This window comes from Cyanistes caeruleus, chromosome 5, assembly GCF_971803275.1.
Source record: "Cyanistes caeruleus chromosome 5, bCyaCae1.hap1.1, whole genome shotgun sequence".
Taxonomy (NCBI): Eukaryota; Metazoa; Chordata; class Aves; order Passeriformes; family Paridae; genus Cyanistes; species Cyanistes caeruleus.
In genome coordinates, this window is record NC_141705.1 from 29415430 (window position 1) to 29427530 (window position 12101).

Consider the following 12101-nt stretch of genomic DNA (forward strand, 5'->3'; position numbering starts at 1 on the left):
GTCATTCAGTCAGTTCACTATGGCTAACTGAAATCACTCCGTTTGATGTTACAGTAAGGAGGGGTGAATGATTTTGCATCGCATAAAAACACTGCAGCCATATGGTCAACTTCTTTTCTTGTGTCTCTTCAACCAACATACTATAGCTACTCCATTTCTCACTCTGGAATCTGCCAGCACAACTACTATTGGTTCTCTCTTATTTTCTCCAATATTTTTTTCCTCTCTTGGAGCTGTTTTCTCAATCAATGTCGGTAGTATGCCTTCCAGGTAGCGATTAGTTATCTTCACGTATAGTCTCCTGCATGAGGTACTAGACAAGGTTTTTTCCAAAGCTCAATCCCATTTTAATCAACCGGCTACTTCCCACCACTGCACTGCTGATGCTCTGAGATTCTACCAGACTGCACAAATACTACAGGCCGTGCTCGACATTTCCGATTTTGCAATGGTAATTCAGCAACCATTAGGGTGCACCTAATGTGATGCAGGCTTGGGAGTACTGCTGTAGTTCACAAGTTTTTTGTTACGATGAGTAAAATGTAAAGTCTTTAGGGGAAGTGTGAGTCAGCACAACCTTCTGCCACCTTCCCCCACCAAAAGGCACAAGCCAACCATGCCTGGCCACCGTGGCCTCCCACCGCCTCCTGCCCGCCAAGGCACGGCAGCACTTTTTCATTGTCCTCTGAAGCGTTCTTTGCAAACGAGGCAGCGCTTTTTTAACACCGGGTATCGGAAACCACTTGCGAGGCGGTGTAACCCGTCACCACCCCCGTTTCCGAGGCGGGCGAGGAGGGGAGCAGCGTCGAGCACCGGGCGCTGCCCGCCCCAGCCCCTTGCACGTGGCGCCCGCCCGAGCCCGGAGCCGCGCCCTGCGCCGGGCGGGGCCGCTCCGCCGCCCGCCCCGAACTTCCCGCCCGTGCCCGCGCCCGTGCCCCCCGGCCCGGCACAGGCGGAGCCCCAGAGGACGCGGTGGGCTCTCGGGCGGCTCTTCCCCCGCTGCCCAGCCCGGCCCGGCCCGGGGGGAGCGGCGGGCGGGCGGGCGGTGGGAGGAGCGGCCGTGCCGGGAGGGTGGGGCCGGGGCGGGCTCCGGCGGGGAGCGCGGCCGGGGCCCGGGCCCCCGGAGCGAGCGGCCGGGATGCGGTGCGGGAAGATGGCGGCCCCGCCGCCGCCGGCAGCCGGGGCGCCGGGCGCTTGGGGCGGCGTGCGGCGACGCTGCCAGCGGCTGCTCTACTGGGTGCCGGTGCTCTTCATCTCCAGCATCCTCTGCTGGTCCTACTACGCCTATGTCACCCAGCTCTGCCTGCGTGAGTGCCGCCGCCGCGGCGGGGGACGGGCGGGACGCGGGTGGGCGCTGCCGCCCCTGCCGGGGGAGCACAGCCGGGGGCACGGACACGGGCACGGACACGGGCACGGGGGGCCGCCTCTGTTGTTTGGCGGCGCCGGGGCCGCCCTCGGCTGCTGCTGCTGCTGCTGCTGCCACGCCCGGGCCGGGCCGGGGCTGGGCTGGGCTGGGCTGGAGCGGGGCCCCGCGCCCCGGCCCCCTGGGCGGGAGAGGGACATCCCCGCTGGCCGGGATCCCCCGCGACCCATAGCGCCTGGTTTCCACTTCCAGGCGAGGAGGGAGCCGGGGCACGGGGCTTTTGACAGGCGTGAGTTGCCTCCGTGGAGTGCGCAGTGTGGCCGGTCCCAGCCCCGGACACGGGAAGCGGGACTGGCTGAGCAGAGTTTCCCTTCGGCTCACACACACATGTGTACACACACACACACATGTGTACACACACACACACATGTGTACACACACACACACATGTGTACACACACACACACATGTGTACACACACATACACACATACATACATGTACAGAGCCATTTGAGGGCGGACGTGGATGCAGGAATTGGTAACAGGAAATCCGCGAGTATCCCTCTGCCACTCTTCTGTCGTCTAGAAAATGCCCGGCTGTCACAACTTCTTGATGCCTTCTTTGTCACCGGCAGCCTGGCACTACACTGGGAGTGATCCTGAGCACGCAGCTGGGCACCTGATCCTGAGCGTCAGGCGGATCGTTAATTACACGCTGGAGCCTGGGTGTGCTGTGAGCGTTTGTGTCAATTAGAGTTGCCGAGCCAGAAAGATTAATTAAATGAGCAGCTCACCAGCGTCCCTTGGTTTGGAGGGGGTTTTTCTGATTTTGGTTCTGTTATGGTGTCTGTTGTAGAAAACCATTGAATCTGATTTTCGGAGGCTAACGTGTGGCTTACTGATGTTTCAATAACAATGTCATCATAATGGCACACAGGAATGTAAGTTAGCTGTACTTGGTTTTCGGCTGTTCGTGTTGAAAAATCTCAGCAGTCTATTACCTAATTTTTGATTTTTTAAATTGTATACAGAGAGCTGATAGGATTATTGTCCTGTGGATGCTTGGCTGAGCAGTTGGGGGATTAAGCAAAAAGTGATTACCAGGCGTAGCACCTGTTTTTTGGGGCAGTATTAAGACTTGCTGTAGCTCCTATGTTGGAGGTTAGGCGTTTCGCATTTTTTTTCTTCCCTACCGCCATTCAAATCTGTTGGTTCTAAACATCACTCTTCAATAAAGTTGCTGTGCCCTCATGAAAGGAAGAACGAAGTGTCTGCCCACAGCACAAGGAAGTGAATTGTCTGCAGGGCTCTGGGAGTTGACTGAAGAAGCCTGGAAAGGAGAGCTGTAAGCTGACACGAGGAGGGCAAGGATGTTCCAGGGAAAAGCCACTCTGTAGTTAATGTACTAATGTATGCAGCTTTGTGGTAGGTACAGTAGGCTTGTTCTGGGCACCACTGCTTCAGTATTCTACTGTATTTCTTATTCTGCATAACTGTATGACAGAGGAAGGTTGGGTTTTGGCTTACCTGAAAGCAGGTGCCGCTTAAGGAAAGGACATGCTTGAAACTTGCTTCTGTCTGTAAGCTGTGCTTCACTGCTCCCTTGAGAACCCCTCGAAGCAAAAGGCCACAGTGGGAGGGGGAGGAAGTGGAATCCTGGGTCTCAGCTAAAGCATCTTTTACTGAATTCCTTTCAATGGACATCATCAAGGGTGATTTGTTTGTTTGTTTGTTTCCCACCCACGCCCACACCTTCCAGTTGGAGCTGGCTCACCAGTTTCTTTAATTCAGCATAATAGTCATCCACAATCTCCAGTAATTCCATCTTTTATCTATATCTGGATGTTTTCCCTCATTTTCGGCATATTAAAATAAAATAAGCTTATGTCTTGTCTTACTAATGAATATTTAGTGTAAACAACAGAAGGAATAACTAACAACTCTGGGAACGAAAGCCAACGGCAGAAATAGACTGTAAGCATTCCAGTGCTTTGAAGCCAGCCTGTCTATTCAGTGCATCTTTTATTCCTGCAGCACTGAATGCTAAAGAGAATGTATATAGCTGGGTTTTTTCTGCAGCTTTCTGTCACTGAGGCTGACAGGGAACAGTGTTAACCGTTGTGCCATAGGACTTAGCAAGGACTTTGCACTGTTGTACTGTAAGTGGTCTGTTTGAGCTTTTAGTAATGAGAAAGTGTTTCAAGTATAGTATTTTGAATAGGTTTTTGGGGGGTTTTTTTAGGGGTTATTTGTTGTTTGGTTTCATGGGTTTTTTTATTTCATCTGAGCATTATAGGAGGGACAATTTTTTTAAAAAGAAATCTACTAACCTGATTCCTTATATACCTAAAGCTGGGTAGCTACAGTATTGAGTAGCATTTTAGAAACAAAAAAGGCTTTTAGAAACAGAAAAATGAATCCACTGTTTTTAGCACTAGTATTGCCATGTCTAGAGTTCTGTCTCTTAGTAGATTCAGATAAGTGTTCATGCAGCTTTAACCTTTAACAAGGAGAAAGGTGTTGAACACTACCAAAGGTTCTTTCTTCTGGATGTAGAATGAATACTGGAATTAAATGTGTATATGAGTCGGTCTTAACAACTCAACATCTCGACTAAAAATTGCTTGCCTCTAATCCAGTGCCATTCTCTTGATTTTGCCAATATTGTCATTTCACAAGTCCTGTCTAGCAGCAGTACTTCTTTTTTCACCCTGAATAACTTCGTATTTAAAATGACTGGGTCTTTAAGTATTCCTTCCCTTAAAAAAAAAATAAATTGTGTGTGTTTGTGAGAACCTGAGGGATACAGATTTTTTTTTCTTTCTCTAAAAAAGGATAGGGAAATAGAGGTGGCACACAGGGAGTACAGTGAACTTTGATAGCTCAAGCTACTGAAATTTCAACCTGGGATACATAGAACAACAGTAACATGAAGTGCAAATGAAATACTTAACCCCAGCACCTGTGTCGATGTGTCTATGCTCAGAAAATACACATTGGATTCACTATGAAAACAAGAAAATGAACATTCAGTGTTCATTAAAATCTTTGCATACTTCACATGCAAAGAAAAAAAAATTATTCTTACATTTCCCTTCTTAGATACATCTCTAATTCAGGATAGCAGAACCGTAAGGGACTTGGAAGAGTTATCCATTCCATGCTTTAGGTAAGGCAAACCTGTAGTTACTTGCAGTTTCTGACAGCTGTTTTTCAGAAATGTTCTTGACAAATGCAGATACTGACATCCTTTTGTTTTGCTTTGTTTTCCTACCAGTTCATGATTTGGAGGTGCATGTAAGAAGGAAAATGTAAAAAATTTGACAGTGTTGTGACAGATTTTTTAGTAAAAAGAACAGCTTAGCTGATGAAAGGGTTATCCTGTAGATGTTCTGTATCCAATAGAAAATGGATGTTCAGTTTTGATCCATTTTTACATGGCACTAATTTTAATTCAAAGGATTATGCTCTTTCTCAGGGAATCCTGTCAGAAAATGCAGCTTGAATTTGTAATTTTGAAGGAAAATAGATTTACTGTGGAACAAACGAGCAATAAGCATTTTGTGACTACTCCAGTGAAGGGAAAGAGAGGAAATATTGCCACCTGGTGAGTGATTTGCCTGATTTGGAAAAGAATAAATTACTTCAGCAAAGCTGAAGAGCGGGTACAAGACATTCACAGTACTGTTAGGAATGCTCATAAGTCACATTTTTGTTTTTGGTGTAGAATATGTGACTGGTATCTATCCACAGCTACCTTCAGAATGGAACAGAAAGCATGGAATGACATCCAGCTGCTAAAGATGTTAATGATCATGAAAGATTTTTTGCTGGAGGATCAGATTGATTCAGTGCTGAATTGAGGTTTTTGACCCTGTGAACCATCAGTGGAATGGAATTATAACAGAATATAAAGCTGCTTAATTCATCAAAGTTTAGAGGAAGCATTAATACATGCCCTGTGGTCTTGGCACAGTGTCATCAGGGCATCAGGAGTGGCAGAAAATAAGGAGATAGAAGCTGATAGGGTGGGGGGGCGGGGGGGGAAGAAAAGCTAAAAAAAGAAAAAAAAGTTAGATCTAGGATTTGGTCAGCTGGATTTGAACTCTTTGCTCAGTGTGTTCTCCAGATGGATTAAAGGATTTATGGTACTTGCAGCTTATGTCTTGTAACCATTTAGAGTTTAGGTTTGGCTATAGAAATGCAAGTACATTGTAACATTGCAGTTGGCTATTGTCAAATACCGGTTAAACACCCTGTCAGCACGTTAGGTACTGCTCAGGTACAAAAGTACTTTGGTCCAAGAAAGTTCTCATTTTTATTCCACGTTTTGGAAATACCACCTCTTTTCTTTTTTCTTTTTTCTTTTTTTTTTTTTTTTTCTTTTTTCCCTTTTGTGACATGTGTGGTTACTCTGAGAAAAGTTTCAAAACTGGTGACTGAAGTAGAATTGGCTTCTGAATTACAGCCAGCAGTGCTCCTGTGCATTTCCCAAATTTTGTTCAGATGCTTTCTCATACTTCCAGGGGCAGCTGACATTCTACAGCTCTGAAACAGAATTGAAGTGTATGTTAAGCATGGCTGGCTATCTCTCCATGTAGTGCCCAGTGTATTACCTGTAGGCTTTGTGCCTTGAAATGTAAACCATGGCTTGAAGTTGAAAACATAAGGTCTGTGGTGAAGATACAGTTACTGGACAAGATTATGTTTTCAGGTAAAGGTTTAACACTGCTTGATACATAACTTCTAGAGTTGTTCCTGTTAGAGTGTAGTTTTTGCTGGTAAGTGTCTGGCAACACAAGTGTCTACAACCTTGGTAGAGCCAGACACTTTTCATTATTTAGTCTGTCTTTGTGGCTTTTAAGGTAAATGAGAAGTTTGTAAAGAAGAAAGCTTGTCAGTTTTTATATACCCTATACAAAAGATTAAGTCAGTTCTTATATTACCCTATGCAAAGCAGTGGTTTTGTGACCTTACCTACAAAGGTGCCAAATAGCAGCTTGTTGCTGGGCAGGTGGACAGTGATGCAGTTCGATGGGCACAAGGTTAAAATTAATCTTCTGAAACATTTGCAGATACCATCAAATGCAAATGTATGGGTTATTGATGACTACCTATGCCAACCTTAAATGTCCCAGAAATATTTCCATTACTTTTGTTCTGAAACAAAGCACTGGTGGTACCTTGCCACACTGAATCAATGCAGATCGCTGCTCTGTCTAGCAGAGAGGTAGTTGCTTTATTGCAAGCACTGATGTTTTTACTAAAGGACTATTGCAGGCAATGACAGAACACTTGTCACAACTATAAAACACTTTTATGTGTGCACAGAGCTGAGTCAAACTGCATCTATAGATCAGTGTTTTACAGCTTCAAGTATGCTATAAAGATAAAATACGTACTTAGTTTTGCGAATGAGATCCAAGATGTTAAACTTCATAAAAGTTTGAGAGAACTGGCTATTTACAGATGTGGCTGCAGAGTCTCTGAATCAGATGTATCTTGTTTTCCAATTCCAAAGATTTAAATGTTTGAAAAATGTACATGAAATACAATAGCAAAATTTTGCATATTCTCTTTCATCACAGCTTTGAAAAATTAATTGCTTTCTCCTATTTTATTTTTTTAATTTTTCCCTTATTTTTATATCTAGCCATTACATTTACAGTTCAGAAAATTTGATTTTGGGTTTAGAAGTCAAGCAAAATTTAACATTACAAAACCAATGCACATTTTGATATGAAATTTATCTTTCAAAATCTTTTGGGGTTTGTGATAGCAATGTGTCTTACCATGTCTCTAGCTATGTGGAGATGGATGTCTACCTAGTTTTTACATGGTTGAGTGAGAATAAAGATTTCTAGAGAAAATGAGTGGAAACTGAAGAAGTGGGAAATCCACTTGGTCTGACCCAGTGTGCAAGGTGCCTGGAGATGTGGTTTCTCTTCCTAGCACACTAATTTGGTGATGGAAGCCATCCTGGACTGTTTACGATCTTTTGAAACGCAGCATCCTGTCACCTTTGCAATTGTTCTCTGGAAGCGCACAAAGCGCTGCTTTGTGGCACTGACTATTGAACGTGTTGTTCCTGTTTTTGTGGCTTGGGGCAAGCAGGGAGCAATGTTTCTGGCTCAGGAAATTGGCATCTACATTGGCTGAAACGCTGTGTCTGTCCCAGCCTGGTCCTGATTCCGATGAGCACCATCTGCGAGCTGCGTAATGAACCAGAGAGGCTCTAATGATGTGACAGTCTGCTAGTGCTGAACTGTAAATGGCATCCTGAGGCTTTAGCAGTGCAAGGGTGATTCTTAATGAAATTGGCCCCTGCAGTATCTCAGGCAAACAAAGCTGTAACTTTTTAATGATTTCCTGAAGACGGGTCATGTTTGTATAATTATTTCCATCTCTGAATATACAGGAGTATCATTCCATTTTGGTCCCAAAGGGATTTACCCTGTTTTCTCCCAGAAATTGCTTAGCAGCTGGGATAGCCATGTCCTTTGTGTTTATTTTAATCATCATAGACATAAATGCTTTTTACCCATATTATTTCTGTGCTATTTCAATATCAGCAAGTGCATTTGCTGCACTTCAGCTGATATTTATTAATGACAGAATGCACAGTCTGACCTACTTTTCACTACAGTGAGTGTAACCCCTTGAAACAAATGAGAAAACTGACAGAAATACTGACACAAATTATTCTGCTAGAAAATATAAAATTTTGTTTAAATAAACATATTGTGTACTATTCAGAAGGTAGGGAAAATAACAAGTATTTCTTTGATCAAATCCAAAATTAGAGGACTTTTTCATAGTAGAAAATTGTTTTCCATGTTCTTAAATAGTTTGATTTTAATGTGATCTTAGGGTAAACATCGTGTAGTTAATTTAAGAAGTCTTTGTATTGTGGTCATTCAACAAATGGAGAAGGTTAAAATCTTTAAAAGAAATTTAAGAGAGAGTTTGATTTGTAAGAGCCATTTTTTTTCCTGTTGGTCAGCTCTGCCACATTGGTGAAAAACAAAATGTTCTCCCATTCCCTCCCCCTCGGAAAAAGCCAACCAAACCAAGAAAACCCCAGCCAACCAAAAAATAACCCCACACCTTCAACCTTCCTCTCTGTTGTATTGTAGATGCTTGTCCATTAGTTTCCCACACACTGTACCTCCTCCAGGGAGCCTTGTTAGAGTGATTTAAAAAGGCATAAGCAGAAGGTCTGGTACCTCACTTCATGCAGGTTATTGGATATCTTGCATAGTTCATTTCTGTCACTGTCTGTGGGAATCTTGTTGGGCAGTGCAGCCAGTCTCCATGTAAACACCAGTTCCAATATGTGTGGAGAAAAATAATGGTAAGTTTGAAGGGACTAGCATCTCTTTTCAGCCTTGTTCCTCTCTGCTTCAGGCTCTTACAGTGGTTGTAGCTCAGGAGTGTATGAAATAACTTTTGATTTATACTCAGTGGTAAAAAAAAAGAAAATTGCAAGATACACATATTAAAAAAAAAAACAAGCAGAAAAAGCAAAACAAAAACAGAAACATCTTTTCAACCTCCTGGGGTTAACTGGACATCTCTGGGCACTTGTGTTTTAGTCTTTGTGGTCCTGACTGTCAGGAGCATTTGTGTTCCAAGCTAGATACTGCAAAAGCTGAGAAGACAGTCCTCTGTGCAGGTGTAGACTCTGAGGAGTGCTTTTCCTGCTCCTGGAGGCAGACAGAAATTTTCAAAAACTTTAGGTTTGCCATCTGGTAGAAATTACTGAATTTGGATTTGTCTGTCCTTTACTTAGAGGCATTGTGGAAAATTTAGCCATCTCAGACACATTAGTAAATATATTTTATCCAAAGATAAGGGGTGGAAAAATCATGAAAATTGCTTTCACAGCAATTTTCTCCCTTGCAAGGAGAGAAAAATGCCACAAATTATTGTGAAGGTTGGCTGAGTAGATTTTGTTTTGAAACTGGTGATTCTACAATGTATGCTTGGCTGTGACTTTTTAATTAGCAGAGAGTAGTTATTCCAAGAAGACTGGCAAAATTTCTGCACGCTTTGCTGACCGTTCCAAGTGGAGAAAGAAAATTAGGATTTGAATAGTGGCTAATTTGTCTTAATCTGAGTACTCTATCACTCTTAAATTGCATATCAGCTCTGTCTTTTGTAAACAATCATCTGGTGGATGACTGTTTTGTTACAATTTTATAATTCTTGTGTGTTATTGTAGGGGAGCATGTCTGCTCTTCAGAGTCAAATGTACATACGTGTTCCTTCAGCTTCTCTCTTGCATCTGTCTAGATGGATATTCAGCTTATCAAATTCTGAAGAGTTCAGAAAACTGAGGGCAGAATATAGTTTATAGTGGCTTATGCAAGTTCCGTGGTGTCTTTCTGGTGCTTTTTTGAGCTTTATAAACACAGTTGCTTACTGTTTTCCCTCACATAGGGTAGATGCTTGTTTTGGTAGAGCTATAGCCGAATCTCCATTTTAATGCACCTATTAAAATCTATAATTACAGAGTTGTGGAATAATTCACGTTTGAGAGGATCTAGTCCAACCTCCTAATCAAAACACGGCTAGGTGTGAGGTCACACCAGGTTGTTCAGGGTTTTATTGTCTTGAGTCTTGAAAAACTTCACTGGTGGGGGCTGTGCAACATGTCTGGACAGCTGCCCCTACTTGTGGATGGTTCTCATGGTGGAAATGTTTTAACTTGTGTCAAATCTGATCCTTTCATTTCAACTTACACTTACTGGCTCGTGTCATCCCACTCTGCACCAGCCTGAAGAGCCCAGCTCCTCAGTGCCTCCCTGGAGGTCCTGGGAGGGACCCTGTCAAAACCATGTCTTCTCCAGGCTGACAAGCCCTGGCTGTGCAGCCCATCTTTAGAGGATGAGACCCTGCCAGTTTGGTTGCTTCCTCCTGGCCTTTTCTCTTTGTTTTGGGGGGGCCCAGATCCCCACAGTGTTCTGGAAGTGGTCTGATGAATGCTGCGCAGAGGGGGATAAACCCTTCCCTTGACTCACCGGCCGTGCCCCTGCTGATGTAGCCCTTGTGGCTGGTGGCCCTTTCTGCTGCCCACCAGCAACACCATGGCTTCTTCCAGAGAGCTGCTCCAGCCCAGCAGTCCCCTGGCTGTGTTGTTGCAGGGGTTTGCTTCTTTACAGGGGCAGGGCTTTGTCTTTGCCCTCACAAATTGGTTCATTCCCCCGGCCTGTCGTGGTCCCTCTGAATCGAAGTCCTGCACATCCCAGCTGCTGTCCCCAGGGTGGTGTCATCTGCAAACTTGATAAGTATTCAGTCTTCCAGAGCATTAGTTTAGGTGTTGAGCAGCACTGGTCCCATGGGCCACCCTTGCAATGTGCAAGGTGTATTTAAATACTGGCTTTAACTCGACCACTGAGCCTAAGTTTAATCCATCAGGCTGTTTGGCTTTTCCATAGGAGTTGCCTTGTTCCTGCTGCTTGAAGACCAGCCTTGTGCAATCATTTTTATTAGGAGAACAAGAGTGGATGAGAGTTCTGTATATCTGCTGTGCTGTTGTAGGCACCAGTGCTGCTTAGCTGGGATGGATAAATGCGTGGTGGAGTAGTTTGGGTGAAAAGAGAGGTTTTGGTCAGTTGGGAGTTTCTGATCTCTCTGAGATACTTGTTGTGGGATGGTCACTTTTAAATATTGTGACCAAGAGTGGAAAATGTGGTCACTGATATGTGATACCTGTGTGGTCCCTTTCATGCCTGACATACTTGCCCTTTCTCACTCTCTTACTGTCCCCAAATCTTGTAATCAGTGGGCAGTTTCTTAAAGGAAGTGCAACTTTTTTCTACTTTGAGTTTTAATGCTTTGAAGATCTAAGGTATTTCCAAATATTGCTGTTAAAACCAATTCTAGAGCCTGATACCTTCACTTCAAGAACAGAACATAAATAAAGAGTGAAACCTGTGTAACCACATTTAGAAGAAATAACTGCTCTTCAGAGATGGCTTTTTTTGGATTAAACTTTGGCAGCTTCAGATAGATGGAGGTCCTAGTTATCAGGAAATGAGCCTGGGAAGGGGAGCCAAAAACCCTTATAAGCAGTTGATATTGTGTATCTATTCTTGTGATGAATGTACACAGCATAAAAGCTTCTTAGTGTGTGACCTTAAAGTGTATTGTTTGATGATTGCTCTTCCATCTTTGGTTGAAAAAAAAAGAAGTTTAAATACTGAGTTACATCATTTGCTATTAAACATAACATTTTATTATTTCCTTTTTTCTTTTTTTCAGTGACAATGACAAATATTGGAGAAAAAGGTAAGATTTTTATTAGCTGTCTATAGGTGTAATTCATATATCAGAGTGGAACAGTAGTTTACTAGTGGAATTGAGAAATAGGCTAACTTAAAACAAATTTGTATTTTTTTTCTTCCTCAGCACCTTTTATTATCTTGCTGTTCCTGAATGTAGCCTTAGCCATTACAAATAGAGATGAGAAAAATTAGAATTTTTACTCTTCTCACTGGCTTTCTGATGTGTCAACTAAATCCTTATATTCTGTTTTTTTAAAAAATGTATTCATAATACAGAAAGCTCTTATAAAAGCAGGGTTTCAGAGATGAGCAGTGTGTTTGTGCAGATGCAACATACTTAAATGGGAGGTAATTTTTTTTTCTGCATTTTCTTTTTAACATATTTAAAGAAATAGTCTTTCAGATGTGTAACCTTGTCAGAATATAATAAACCTGCCTAGTCAGCAGT

At 43.3% G+C, this 12101-nt stretch overlaps 1 protein-coding gene across 3 annotated transcripts in view; it reads left to right on the plus strand.

Moving 5' to 3' along the window:
- The first annotated feature begins 1102 nt into the window (after positions 1-1102).
- ZDHHC2 (zDHHC palmitoyltransferase 2) overlaps positions 1103-12101 on the plus strand; it is a 36331-nt gene continuing 25332 nt past the window's right edge. The window contains exons 1-2 of one of the 3 annotated variants that reach the window (XM_086888787.1): positions 1103-1307; positions 11631-11657. In XM_086888787.1, coding sequence (XP_086744913.1) covers positions 1139-1307; positions 11631-11657 — 196 coding nt within the window. In that variant the 5' untranslated portion in view covers positions 1103-1138. Of the gene's footprint in view, positions 1308-2220; positions 2306-4922; positions 4972-11630; positions 11658-12101 lie in introns of those variants that run through there. The other 2 variants (XM_086888788.1, XM_086888789.1) reach the window with 2 other exon arrangements.